Below are 15,415 nucleotides of genomic sequence, written 5' to 3' on the forward strand. Positions count from 1 at the left end.
ACATAATTGATTCACAATATGCTAAGAAGTCATGGACCACACCTCATGAGGTCCTGCTTCCCTGAAATCGAAGATCCCCCAAGGAGCATTCATCTGAAATTTTATTTGTACTGAAGTGATTCAGAACAAAACATTTGGGCATGTGGATTGCTGCTTGACAATCAAAACCTAGCAGACTCAAGGGCAAACTTTGACTTTCCCTTAATTACTGAAAAAAATTTAGATAGGAGGCCTGACCTAGAGAGTAAGCTGTTTTTATACGTATCTATATGGCAAGGAAAACATTTAACTGCCAAACATCTGCTCTTCTAATCCTGTGAAATGCCCTCCTACCCTTTGGAACACCAAACCCCAATCCTAGTCCTTAGCTCAAGATAATAAGCTTTATCAAGCTTGCCCTTGGGACTCATTTCTGAGGGCCCCTACTTAAGAAATTATATTTGATTTTCTCCTATTAATCTGTCTTATGTCAACTTAACGGTTAGAAAAGTCAAAGAACTTAAAGGGTAGAAAAATTTTGCCACCCCTTGAATCTTATTATAACAAGGGGGAAACTAAGTACATCTTGGTCAATTCTATTTATCTTACATAGTATCTCTGTATCAAATAGTTTGATAACAAAAGTTTGCTCTATCCAATTAAATTCACCAGCTTCCATTTTAGATTGAATAAAATAGAAACTTTATTACATTTTGCAGATCTTTTAAAATAGAAAGGGGCAAAAAAGTTTTATAAACCAATTTTACAGATGTACATGCTAACATAATATTCTGTAATTCCATTCTACATTTGTATAAAATACATTATATAAAACATTTATAGTGTTCACATACATTAAAAGAAATAAAGCATTTAGATATTTCTATGATCTAAAAGTGCAATATGCACATACTTGGAAGAAAAATACTGATTTCCTGAGCAACATTGTTGTAATTCAAGATAACAATGATTCCCATCATAATGCACCATTAAATACAGACTTCTAAAAACTCCATTTTAACCTGTAATTCTCAGGTTGAATCATTGCTTTATGATATTTCTAAAACTTTGGACTATCAGTTTTCCCGAGCAAGTATTTTTAGAAGTAGATAGCTTTAATAACTAATTACTAATTAATAGTTCATTTAAAGAACTCTATTTAGGCAACTGAACAGGGAAATAGAATCCAGAAAAATAAAAAGCCTTAAAAAATCTAAGTCTCTGAAGGAGTGAATTTAACATTAGTTTAATTCTTAGTGTAGCCAACAAACTACTTTCCATCTTAATAGTTCTCTTAATGACATAGGAATAGGATAGCAAAAAAATATCTAAAGGGTATCCATTTTTTCAAAAAAACTTTAACCATTTGTAACTTTGAAAAGTGAATCTGCCCTAAAAATAATTTTTCCTCACTTACAACTCCATGTTTTAAGTGAACCAAATGCAATGATTCAGTTGTTACATTTTCAAATTGTAAAACCTCAAAGTAAATTTAATGCAAAGACTTAAATCCAGATGATTTCAACACAATAAAAACCCACAATATGAAATAACTTTTCTTATTTTATTAAGTTTTACAAAGTAATCTGCATTTGTTCCAAATTTTAATGCATATTAGTACGTTTTAAAAGCTAAAATTATTCTATATTTATTAAATACTGTGGAAATCTTTTTTCTTTTAGAAATGACAGTGATTATCACCTCTAGCTCTATATGACATATATAGAATTATAATTCAAATTATATTCAATTAATTTAAAAATATATAAGTCAAATATATAGAAATTTGTATCATAAGGATATGTCATATTTCCTCCAAGGAATAGGACACACTGCAAGACAAATTGTTTTTACTCAGCAAGTACATAGTACACCTCACTACTTTAAAAATAAGTTACATATTGAAATCAGACCTATCACAATTTCAAAGTACCACTATCAAAAATGAATCATTGACTCTCCAAAAATGTCATCAATTTGATGTAAACAAAGTTCTTCAAAGGACATCTAGCCCATTCCATTCTACGACGTGTTTTTTCCCCTAAAACTTGATTTTCAGCAGGCTTAATACAACGTAAACTAATTAAGTTAACACTGAATATAAATTAGAAAGACCGTACTCCTCTTTTCAAGATGCCCAAGGCACTTTAAAACAATTTAAAAATTTAACTTACCAAATTTCTCAAGAAATCAATTTGCTACATCTTCTATAGTTAACACTTTTTGGTAATTGTCTAATGTCCTTTAATATATTCAAGGGCTTTAATTCAATGGCTTTTTTGTCATGACTTATACCTTGCTCCTTAAAGCACATAAAACCTCATTTACATATATACACTTTTATATCAAGATTGGACTTTGAAATATAGAATGACTGGTCAAAATGCTAAAACATTAAAAATTATGCCCAGAAAATGAGATGGGGTATGTGTGTGTGTGTGTGTGTGTGTATGTGTATATATCATATATATATCTTAAGGTATATTGTTATACACCAAATAGGAAATCCAGACTCCTATCAAATCTTGCTTTAATGAATCATTTTGGTTCCATTTTAAAAACCCATACCATTAAAAATTAAATGATAGAATATAAAATATTTGTTTAGCCAGACTGTGGCTGATGCATAGATCTTAAAAAGTGCCACTAATCATCTTCAACCAATCCATACATATTTAGCCTCTGTCCCCCAATTTGATGCTCTGGAGTTCTGGGGGGAAAGGGTCTGAGTTGGACATTTTCTCTGAAAAAGAGATTAATGGGTCAATAAATAGAGCAATTTGTTATTGCTAATGCAAACAGTCCTTTTACCCTTGTTTTTGTTTAACAAACCAATTCTGCAACAAATCTCAGAGGTAGACAATGAAAATCTGTATTGACATTAACTTGTGCTTGATTGTGAAGGTGGAGATGAATTTACGTAGCCTATGTTACAAAATTTGATTGGACCATCTGAAATGTTTAAATTCTAAAAAATATATTAGCTTACATAAAGTAATATAAGGCATTATAAAATATAATTAAGGCATGTTACTACATGTAACACAGCAACAACTTATCACAGTATATAGTATATAATGAATTATTACCTAAATAACATAAATCTGTCCAACACTTCTCATCAATTTACAAAAGTGCTTTTAAATAGTAGAAACAAATACAATGGCTTAAAAAAAAACAGAAGGAGAGGCAGCATTCTTTAAGAGTAAATATTTCTAGGTCTTGACTTAATCCAGTGTTCATTGGACAAATGGCAACTTGCAAACCATACTACATTATTTAGGGGACTTAAAAATAACCTTATTTTTAGTCTCTATTACAGACACTAGATAATTACTTTCCCATTTTCTTTCTACTTATTTTTTCACAGCACATGTGCCAAATATGTTTTTTAAGTTTCAAAATGGAATTTGTGTGCTATTATAAATAATTTCCTAATCAACTTTTTAGCAACTAAGTATCTTGATGACACATAGGAGTAAGTTTTCTTCAACTGCAGATACCTGATATTATCATTATTCTGTTTAAACAATTTACTATTAATAATCTTAAGTTATTAAAAAATAAAATTTAAACATAACTAGATGGGTAAGAAAATGATATATCTTCCAAATTAAGAACTTCCTAGATACATATTTGAAACTCATTTCTGTGTTAAGCATTGATAACAGTTATATAAACTTAACTGCTCTCAATATCAACAGCTGGCAACTGTAAGGATTTTATACTCATCTATTCGTAAATGACTCTAAGACGGTAAAAAATATAAACAAAATCATCTTCAATCTTCCTAAATTCTGCCTTTGAAGTGGTTATTGAAGAGAATGGATTCACCAAATTCCCGAGGCAAATGTGATCAATGATATTGTGATTATGAATAATTGCTATGTTTTGTGTTGAGCAGCAGGTAATTGAGATTCATGACCATATTGTTTATGATCATTTTGTTGGCTAAAGGGTATTCCTTTAGTTGGAGCGATTTCGTTTTCCATTTCTTTCTGCTGTGATGGGGGTGTGATCCCTGAATGTAAATGTGAAAAATCCACTGTTGAATGATGACTAACATCCACTTTAGCTAAAATTTCATAATACAACAAATAAAATACTGGCGTTATTATCCCTACTATCAACATTATCACTACAGCTGTCCACCAACCTATTCCCCAGTCTGCTCCATAATAAGGATCCTTACGCTGAATGTTTTTGTTATCAGGTTCAAAACGTATTTGTTGTGATGTTAAGGCAGATACCACCTCATTAAGGTTCTCTTTTTTGGTGTCTGTACATTTTACTATTTGCTCTATGTCTCGGTCTACTTCTTTTAAAAAGTTACCAGCTGATTCACTGGAAGAAAGAGAATCATTAGCTGACAAAATCTCCTGTTCTGGAACATATTGAACAGATGAAGGTCGTGAAGTCTGTCTTCCTTTTGGAGGATAAAGTGTTTCAGTCAATGAACTAAACTTTTTTACTGGAATTCTAATAGACCTTAGGGCAAAAAAGTCTTGATCGCTGATGAGATTATTAACCCTCTTGATATCTGCTACCTGTAAAAAAAGAAAAAAAAGAAAATGTGCAACATTCACCTAAATTCTAAATCAAAATATTGGTAGTAATAGTCATTTACCCCGGTTACTTTTGTGGGGAAAAACAAGTTGAGCTTAGTTATTAGTACTATTTTCACATCCTGAGGGATTTTATTTGTGGATGACAGTTCTATCCATATTGTTCTACTAGCTTTAGAAAATCACTAATTACTTTTTACTACCACCCATGTATTAACGCTAATGCTAGCTATTTAAGTAGAGTCTAGATTTTTTGATTTTTCTTTGTACACCATACACAAATATCATACTTCTGCTGTTTGTAATCAATTTGTAGAAGGACTGGCAATACTTATGTTCTTTCTTACAATGTGGCCAATAGTGTACAAATATTAGCTTACTCTACTAAAATATTATATTTTATCAAAAGCAGAATGATATCAAAGCTAGGATGTGCCATTACTTTATGTATCACTAAGGGGAAAAAATATTGAAGATGCCACCATTCCAATTTCAAAGATGTTTAAGATATATAGGGAAAACATAAACCTTAAAACTAATAATATATTTTTCTCACTTGTTCTTCAGTAGCCATTTTTTCTAAACTTCTCAGCATAAATGCATTACTCAGCTCCTCCCCAAATTAGTCATTTTTATAAATCTTCCCTCTATATTATACAGTTCTAAACTTGTCTGTATAGCCTCATCTGCCTACCATTGAGAATAAGGGGAGCAGGTATTTCTCAGATTTTCTATCAGCATGCCAGGCTTTCCCATAACCTTTTAGTTATTAGTCCCTTTCATCATTTCGACCAATGCTTTGTCCTAAATCCTGATCACCTGATTGATATCAAAGGGGTAAAGTCTGGTATTAAACTTAGATTTCTGGGTTGGTCAACTCAAAGGATGATAATGTTATTCACTGAGGTATGGAACACTGTTGAAGGGAGAAAGAGAATGCAGATTTCATACATGTTAACTTTGCGGTCCTTGAAATATACAAGTAGAAGATGGCAGGAAGACACAGATGTATGAAATTCAGGATGATCTTGGCTAAAGAGATAATTTCTGTATTACCACAAGTCACAAGAGTAGATAAGATTTTCTAGAAAAAGACAGGGGGTAAAGATGACAAGAAAGATTCTGGAAAAATGCCAACATTTAAGAGAACAGAGTAAGAGAAATCCATAAGGAATATGAATCAGTAGCCAGGAAACCAAAGTATAAGTATAATTGATGGTGGTTTAAAGCACCTAATATCTTGAGTTTGAAGTGTGGCTCTGACATTTTCTCATTTTATCATTTGGGGCAAGTTATTTAACCTTTCTGCGATTGAGTTGCCATATATGTAATATGGCAATAATAATACTGCCTACCCGACAGGGTTGTTGTGAAGATTAATGAATTAAAATATGTAAAGAAAACTTAGAATAGTGATATATAGTATATTATAAAAGTGTTAGCTATAATTAAACATTAACAGGAAATCAGAAACTGCAGAATCAAAGAGATCAAACAAAGTTTTTAGGAGGAAGCAATGAACAGGATCAAGTAGATTACTAATCTGCAGATTACTAATCAAGACCAATAAAGACTAAGAGGTTTTACTGGAAAAATTAATTCCTTTGATGTGTATGTAGGGGAGGACAAGGAAGATGAGAAGAGGCAGTAAAGATCAAGGGCTCTCTGTCATTTTTGTACCTAGACACTTGTTTATTAAGGCAAATGAAGATGCACCGACAAACCCCAAAATCTAACCCTCTTCTTTTTTTTTTTTTTATTTTTTTTTTTAATAGAGGCATGTTTATTTATTTATTTATTTGTTTGTTTGTTTTGTTTATACATGCACTGGGTACAGTCAGAAGCACAGGAGGGTGAGAGAATTCACCAGAGCCAGAGCAGGGAACAGAGCAGGCAGAAGGACCGAAGTACACTGCTGAGGGGAGCAGCGGGCGGCAGGAGAGGTCTGCACGCCATGTGGGACCCTCCTCCGGTGGCTGGGGAGCAGCCGGGGATCAAACCAGTGCCGCAGAGGCCGCGGGCAGCTTTGCAACCCAGCGTTCAACCACTGCGCCACCGGGGAGGCCCTAACCCTCTTCTTTTTAAATGTCCCTTTTCTTATATGTTCCAATAACTTCAATATTCTTCCAAGGTACGTTATCTCTCTACATATACCTATATTTTCTGCTAAGCTAATTTTCTTGGTTGTATTTAGGTTGCCAACCTTGTATTTTTTGTCCTCATCACTGTTTATAACAGGAATATTTTTATCATTCCTAAGACAATATAAGTGGAATACAGCACAAATATATTTTTAAAAATGAGAAATCTTCATGTAAAGTTTTTTTTTTTTTCCCCCCTATGTGAAATGCTGGCAAAATGGAGCATTGCATAACTCCATTAACACTGTTGTATAAATTTTTCCACTATGGTCAATGCCATCTTTCCTTTAATGTTACACTAATTTTACACTAATTGCCTTTAACTATTATTCATTGTAACTAGGAGTCAGATGACACAATCTGTAATTTCTCCTAACTACATTTTCCACCAGATTCTCTCTTTTTTTTAAGATTTTTTTTTTAATTTTTTAAATTTATTTATACAAGAAGTGGGATACAGTCAGAAGCACGGGAGGGTGAGAGAATTCACCAAATATAGAGTGGGGAGCAGCAGGCAGACAGACCAAGGACACCGCTGAGGGGAGCAGCGGGCTCAACAGGAGAAGTCTGCTAGCCATGTGGGTCTCTCCCTGGCCGGCCTGGAATCGAACCTGCATGCAGAGGCTACAGACAGTTTCACAGCACAGCGCTCAACCTGCCGCACCACAGGGAGGCCCAGCTTCTCTATTCTCATGACAGATGCTTTAGTCCAAATCCTAATCATTTGCATTTGCATTCTTCCACTACTTTATCAGATGCCCTCTAATTCACTAGCAGGTTCCCCCACCATTTTAAAATTAAATTTTTAATTTTATTTATTTAAATTTTATTAAATAAGATTATTGAAATCCCACAATGGTGTTCTCTTATTATACAAAGTTTTCCCCAGTTATCTCAAAGTGCTTCACCCCAAATAGCTTTGTGCCATTCATTTCTGAAATACAATACATTAAAGCTCCTCCATTCACTTTTTTTTCCTTCTTGAAATTTTCTTCACATCACTATCACCTGCCTACAATGCTTGTTTCCTTTCACCTCACTGTAAATGTGATCATTTTGAATCATTCAACATAGCATTTAAAATTTCTCTTCTAAGAAGTTTCCAGGCTCATTAAAGGATAACAAATGTTCTCTAATAGCTACTAAACTCACACTCTTCTTTTGGATCCCCACTTTGACATTTTTAGCCTTGTCCCTCATATAAATTCATAAATATGTGATTCAATAAGAATCAAATAATCAATAGGAGGTTTTCAAGTACAAAAACATGTTGAGAATATAAATATTAAAAGAAAAAAGGACTGATATAAAATTTCATGCTTATTAAAGAAAGAACTGAGATATATATTTTTTATATGAATGATTTTAGGAAGCAAATTCTGGTGTTATTTAGAATTCCATAAACATTTTGAAGAGTATTCTAATAGTCTTAGTTTAAAATATCAAAATTGTCAACATTCGGAAAATTATATCCTCTGTAATTATTCTGTAAATATTTTAAATATTAAAATTAAGAAGTTAATTTGAAAATGTGCAAGGTATTATATACATTTCAAAATTCTATACTATTGGAAGTATGAGAACAAAAAGATTGAAACTCAGGGTTCTAAATTTACAGTTTCCATATCAGTGTGTTTATAAGAAAACAGTATCTGCCAAAGATTCAAAATGGACATCATGACAGATATAGTTTAAACAGAGTTTAATATTTATTAAAATAAAAAGATGCCTTTCCTTTTATCTAGCAATTCTACTTTTAGGAATCTATTCCACAAAAATAAAGGTACTACCATTTAAAGATATCACTGTAGGGTCTCCCCGGTGGCGCAGTGGTTGAGCGCTGGGCTGCGAAGCTGCCCCCAGCCTCTGCAGTGCCAGTTGGATCCCCAGCCACCGGTGAGGGTCCCACATGGCCCACAGACCTCTCCTGCCGCACCCACTGCTCCCCTCAGCAGTGTATTTCGTCGGTCTGCCTCTTCTATTCCCCGCTCTGGCTCTGGTGAATTCTCTCACCCTCCCAGTGACTGTACCCAGTGCTTGTATAAATAAATAAATCTTTTTAAAAAATAATAAAGATATCACTGTAGGGGCCTCCCCGTGGCACAGCATGTTGAGAGCAGTGCTGTGAAGCTGTTCAAAGCCTCTGCAGCGTGAGTTCAATTCCCGGCTGGCCAGGGAGATTCCCACATGGCTCAGCAGACCTCTTCTGTCCAGCCCGCTGCTCCCCTCAGCAGTGTATTTCAGTCATCTGCCTGTTCTGCTCCCAGCTCTGTCTCTGGTGAATACTCTCACCTTCCTGCGCCTCTGGACCGTACCCCCAGCTCTTGTATAAAAATAAATAAATCTTAAAAAAAAAATCATAAAGATATCATTGTGATAGGTGTGATAGTTACTACACAATTGAAAGCCTGATATCCATGAGTAGAACAGTTTAATAATTGTGGCACACCCATATTATGGAATATTATATAGTCATAAAAACGTGTTAGCTCTTTAAAGCTCTGAATGTTGTCCATGATATACTAAGAAATGAAAATGGAAAGGAAACCTTCAGAGTAATATGCATATCATAAACCACTTTTAAACACAATTCCCCAAGTATTTTACATATATTAATACAAAAAAAAAGATACAGAAAGAAACACAAAAATATGTCACTTCGGAAATATTTAGGAAATTGGGGCAGGGAAAAAATATATATATATATTTATACACACACACACACTTTCTCTTACAACTTGAATAAGGAGAAAAACATAACATATTTGGATGTTTTTCATATTAAAAACAGAATCACAGATTTAGAAATAAACTTAAGTATTCACTTCAAAACTTTACATCCACCAACATGATACAGATTTTGATGGAAAGAGGAAAGGAAAAAAAATGACACAAAATTTATTTTAATTTATACTAATAAACAATTTTTTGGACTGTATTATGTAAAATGAAAACTTACCGTACAACAGTACTGAAGGGCTATTGCATTTAAAGTATCTCCTTCCTGTATGTCTTTTATTAATACTATAATGTCATCAAGTCTATCTCTTGATGTACTTCTTCGGATTTTCTCTTTTCCTCTGGACCGAAGTTCATAAACCTCAGCATCCTCCTCCAAAACATCACTGTCTGTACAATTTCCAAAGGCATGTCCTTGACCACCTGAGTGAACTCCTGGAAGAGGAAAACGACTCTGATGCCTCCCAGCCATAATGTCAAAATCTAAGGGGGGAAGAAGGGAGAAAAAACTTTGGAATGTAGCTGAAACACTGGCTTGAGCCACATGCCTCTTACATTCAAGATACTTTGTATTTGTATTTTCTTTTTTCAGACAGTTTTAGTTTTTTAAAAATTTAGATTGAGGTTTTACTGCTGTTGAAGTACAATAAAGATATCTGCCTGTGTAGGCAACGGAGTGGGAAGAAGTGATCCATTCTTATAGATCATGTATCACAAAAATGGGTGTGATTACAGGTTTTTTTCCTGTAACTTTTTTTTTTTTTTTGGCAATAAAATTGGTTTCCAGCACTGTATATGATTTAGGGGACTAGGTTCACATCTCTTCAGATATGTATTGCCACACCTGAACTGATTACATTTTAACAAGGGCAAACTGTTAATTTCTAGTTCAGATGGAATTAAAGTATATGTCCTACCTTTACACACAGTAATTAAAAACCCCAAAACTTTCTAGTTTGTTCTGCATTTAAATTCATGTGGGATTGAAGTAACATTGTACTATCCATCTACCTCCCTGGACTATACTGAGTTCAGTGTTTATAATTAGTACTATAGAGGTCATGATTTTCCTCTTGACCAGAATTTTATTTTTTCCTGGAGGCTATCACCAAACTTTTAACTTATCAAAGTCCTTATCAAACTCAATTTATGTTTCATAAAAACTGTGAACAGAGTTCATATGACTTCATTTCTACTTCAGAGAAAATATTGTAGAATGAGAGTTGACCTAAGTTAAAAAAATACATCAATTAACACTTTACTTGCATACTCACTCTTAACTCACCTTAATCAAATAGATCTATTCATTAAAAACAAATAATACAAGAACAGGCGCCTCCCTGGTGGTGCCAAGTGATTATGACACAGCACTGTGAAGCTATCTGCAGCCACTGCAGCACTTCCCGGCCAGGAAGGTGACCTACATGGCGCAGCAGACCTCTCCTGTCTTGCCTGCTGCTCCCCTCAGCAGTGTATTTCAGTCAATCCACCAGTTCTGCTCCCCACTCTGTCTCTGGTGAATCTTCTGATCCCCCACACCTCTGGCCTGTACTCCAGTTCTTGTATGCATAAATAAATCTTTAAAAAATATATAATACAAGAACATAGACTAACTGCACATTCAGTGTTGACTTCATATTGTTCATGTAAAAGAGGATAGACTACTGGGCCTCCCTGGTGGCGCAAAGGATTAGGCACAGCACTATGAAGCTCTCCACAGCCACTGCAGCATGAGTTCAATCCCCGGTCAGCCAGGGAGCTACCCACATGGCGCAGCAGACCTCACCTGTCTCGCCCGCTGCTCCCCTCAGCAGTGTAATTCAGTATATCTGCCTGTTATGCTTCCAACTGTCTCTGGGGAATCCTCTCACTGCCTCCCCCCGCACACCTCTGGCCTGTACTCCAGTTCTCGCACACATAAATAAATCTTCAAAAAAAAAAAAAAGGGGGATGGACAGCAGACAGGTAGTAAGAGACACTGTAGCTATAAAATACTTGGGACTTTATATCGTGGCTGAGATATTGAGAGGGAAGTTGTTAAGGATCATACCAAAATGCATGATTTGCATCACTGAATAATAATGGTACCATTTTCGAGATATGGAAAACTGGAAGAACTTTGGGAAGAAGGGAAACAGAATGATTACAAATTCCTCCAAGACAGTCAAAAGAATGTCAAGTAGCCAAATGGACTGTATAGTCAAATTCAGAAAGGTTGGGTGAGAGATATATTTCAAGACGCATCTACACATAGGTGAAAACAGAAGCTGTGTGTGCAGATGCTAAAGAGAAAGTATAGAACAAAAGGGTCCAAGAATGAGCCTTGAAGAATTCTAACACTTAGCATCTGGGTAATGGAAAATCATCCTTCAAAGAAGATGGGAAAGGAAGAGTGTTCAGAGGAGAAAACCATGAAAGTGTTATGTCACAGAAATAAAGACACAATGATGTCTCAAAGGGTTTAGTTTTCGTTTTGATGACTATAGATGAGCACCAAGTGACAAACACTATGAGAAAAAGCTGAACTCCAAAGGTATGAATTTGTAATTTAGATGGCAAGATATAGGCTCTATGTGGGCACATACTTATGAATTTTTGTAACTATAATTGAATGCAACCCACGAAAACCAGTTTTTGACCCTGCTCTACAGCAACACATAATGTTTTAAAAACTCAAGGGTTTCTATTCAGCTAATACAGTTTTATATTAGATTATTTCACCTATTCTCTAGGTGTTGTTACATTATTTATTACCATGAACTGGGATTCCTAAACTTGAAGGTAACCCAGTTAAAGAGAGCTATCCATATTTTATACCTCAAAAGCAATTTTGAAGTCAGGTGGTCACCCCTATTCCTGCAAGGAATTTTAACAAGTGACCATTCTAACAAGTTCATAAAGATTGAACTTGTTTTGGTACCATAATAAAGATGCTTTGTTTTTATTTAATTTTTTAAAAAGTTGAGAGAATATCTCATCTTCACCTAAAATAGGTTAACTTTCACTTCCACTTACTTAACCAAATCTTTTCTACCCAACGTCTTCAATCTAGGGAATGTCTCTGGATCCTGTGGATTTGTAGGCAAAATACAATACATACTCACGTTTTTCTGAGGAGTGTATTGTTTACATATTCTCAAATAGGGCTCGTTTTAAAAAAGAATAAAAATCACTTAATGTACAGTAACTTAAACCCAATTATGCTTCTTTTAGTTTTTCTCCCTGATGATTTTGTTCTTAGAACACCAAAGTGACATATGCTACAGCTAACTGAAATTCACTAAGCAATGTCCCAAAGCCATTTAATACATTTATATCAACTTTTCTCCACTACATATTGCTAAATAACATTTAAGGACTAGAATCTCATGTGTCACACTATTTCTTCACCCCTCTTTGTAATGAAATCAGGAAGATTTGGCATCCTGTTTCTAAATAACCAAGAATTGGTTGTCTCTCTAATGTCTAATGGAAGTAAACAGCTAGATATCAGGCAGATAATTATCTGAGTCAACTATACAGCTATACAGAGATTAGAAAGTACATAGTACTCAAGCCAACTGGACCAAGTTTTCTTGGCCTTCGATAAAAGTACGAAACCCCTGCTCAGAAAACTCAAGCCAGCATGCTACCTGGATTACAAGGAGCTAAGTAATTCCCAATGGATACGATGTTAAAGCATTCAACAGCTTAGTTAAAAAAAAGGCTTAACAAACACCTTTTTTAAAGAGTCACTTCAGCTGGGTGCTTCCCTTTGACCTTAAGAAGAGAGTACTAAACGTGACGGGGGGAGGAGGGATTGGATGGTGACTATAAGCAAGATAAAAATGCATACATTGTGCAAAAATGAAAATTGTTGTAAAAAAATCGGAAACAAAATATAAAAAAATAAAAATAAAAGAGGGAAAAAAAAAAAAGGCACAGGGTAGCTCAGCACTGGGACGGTATCAGAGTAGTATCCGCCAGGGACAAGTCAGTTTTTAAAACCTTCTATCCCCTTCCATTCCACTGCGATTTTTTTTCTTTCCCTGTTATTCCCAAGAGATTAAATCTCAGCTTTTTATGTCACACCATCGCACTTGAACGATACGGACGAGTAGCCACCTGCGGATACCGAGCACAAAGTTGTGGGATAAACGTAGTATGTGAGGGTGGGAAATGCCCTGCTCCGGGTATCGGGCAGCAAACAGTCTTTCCTAAGACTCAGTTTCCCCGCCAGAGTCAGGAAGGGCTCTGGGGAGGCTGCGTGAGGTCAGAGGGGCTCCCCTTCCTCCAGAGCCCCCCACGCGGGCCGAGATCGCACGGGCGCCCGGCGGCCCCGTCACACCTGCGGCGGGCGACTGCGCGCCGCAGGGGCCCAACCCCGCCAGCCCGTCGGGGGCGCCCCTCACCTCTCGCCGCCATATTTACCTGTTCCGTTAGCAGGAGCAGCCCGACAAGGAGACGGCTGCCAAGTCCGCCGCCGTCCCAGGCAAGTTCATGGCCAAGCCTCGGTTATTTGATCGCCCCCGTCTGCCGCTGCCACCGGAGCCGACCCCGCCAACGTCTCCGCCTTCCGGACCGTGCGCCGCCGCCACGTCCGCAAACCTGCCTTGCGTCATCGCGTCAGTGGGCGGAGGCTGGAAAGGGCGGGGGAGGAGGCGGAGGGTGCGGGCGCGAGGGCTACCCCGGAGCGGTCTCCGCAACCAAAAGCCTACGCCCGGCGCGCATGCGCAGGGACGCCGCCGGGAACCCGGCGGGAGTGGGAGGAGCGATCCTTGACTCCGCCCTTGACTCCTCCCCTAGGCTCCGCCCCTTCTCCCCGTACTATTGCTCCCGGGACCAAGTCTGCGGGCTGACCCAGCGACCCGGCGCGACCTCGTGGCTGTGCCTCGGTCCCCCGGCCACCTAGCGCTAGCTGACACTAGAAAAACACCGAGGGGGGTGGTGCTAAGGATATGTCGAGGGTTGTTTTGCGTCTCTTCTTGTTCTGCATCCGGAGGCTTTTGTAGAGTGGGCAAAGAAAGCCCCAGTGCACGGTGTTGACATTTGTATTTTAGAAAGTTGTACTGTGCTTATTCATCTTTTCATGCTGACGCCTCTGGAATTATGCAGAAGAGACAAAATACTAGAAAGAAACCCTTGGGAGGCGAAGGCCGTTCTTTCCAGCCTTTGTCATTTTAGGTAAGGAAAGTGAGCCACCTAGAGTCAGGCGACGGAAAATCTTTATCTGCCCTTGGAGCCCTGGCCCTTGGCTTCCTATTCTCCAGGCAGGAGACAGAGGCTGTCTACAAATTGTAATTTAACTTACTTTGCTTTCAGATTTAACTGAAAGTCATTAGTAGTCACTGTGGGGGTCTATGACTCATTAACGTGTTAAATAACAGACTCATATCATAATATATGATTTTTTTCCTCACAAATTTACTTAATTAATATAATGTTAGGCTTAATTTTATGTAAACTAGTGTAAAGCGTTCTCATGCGTAGTGTTTCCCAGGACTGACGTTACAAACATACATTTTATTTATTTTTTTTTAAAGATTTATTTATTTATACAAGAACTGGGGTACAGGTCAGATGCGTGGAAGGGTGAAAGGATTCACCAGAGACAGAGCGGCGAACAGAACAGAAAGACCAACTGAAATACACTGCTGAGGGGAGCAGCGGGGGGGCGGGGGAGACAGGAGAGGTCTGCCATGCCATGTGCGCTTCTCACCAGCCGGCCGGGATCGAACCCGCACTACTGAGGCTGTGGCCAGCCTCACAGTGCGGCACTCAACCGCCTGCGCCACCAGGGAAGCCCACAAACGTACATTTCAGAGCCACACTGGCAGGGATGGCGTGAAGGAGTTTTGCAGATTGCAGAGTACTCCTTTTCAGAATGTCTGAATTCACAGCCTTTGAAACTTTTTAAATTGTTTTCAATACATGTGAGTTTTTTTCCTTTTTGTTTTTTGGGTTGTTTTCTCTAAGTGCCTTAGTAAAGGTTAAGAATTCAGCATTGATATA

General features: G+C 37.1%; 1 protein-coding gene across 1 annotated transcript; it reads right to left on the reverse strand.

The window, feature by feature from the left end:
* Positions 1-138: 138 nt before the first annotated feature.
* Positions 139-14,007, reverse strand: LYSMD3 (LysM domain containing 3). Its single transcript, XM_037529951.2, has 3 exons — positions 13,835-14,007; positions 9,645-9,907; positions 139-4,526 (listed from the first exon to the last, which is right to left on the reverse strand). The coding sequence occupies exons 2-3, from the start codon at positions 9,894-9,896 to the stop codon at positions 3,864-3,866; spliced, it is 915 nt and encodes a 304-aa protein (XP_037385848.1). The 5' UTR covers positions 9,897-9,907; positions 13,835-14,007; the 3' UTR covers positions 139-3,863.
* Between the last annotated feature and the right edge of the window lie 1,408 nt (positions 14,008-15,415).

Source organism: Talpa occidentalis, unplaced genomic scaffold (genome assembly GCF_014898055.3).
Source record: "Talpa occidentalis isolate TD23 unplaced genomic scaffold, MPIMG_talOcc4v2.1 talOcc4.6, whole genome shotgun sequence".
Taxonomy (NCBI): Eukaryota; Metazoa; Chordata; class Mammalia; order Eulipotyphla; family Talpidae; genus Talpa; species Talpa occidentalis.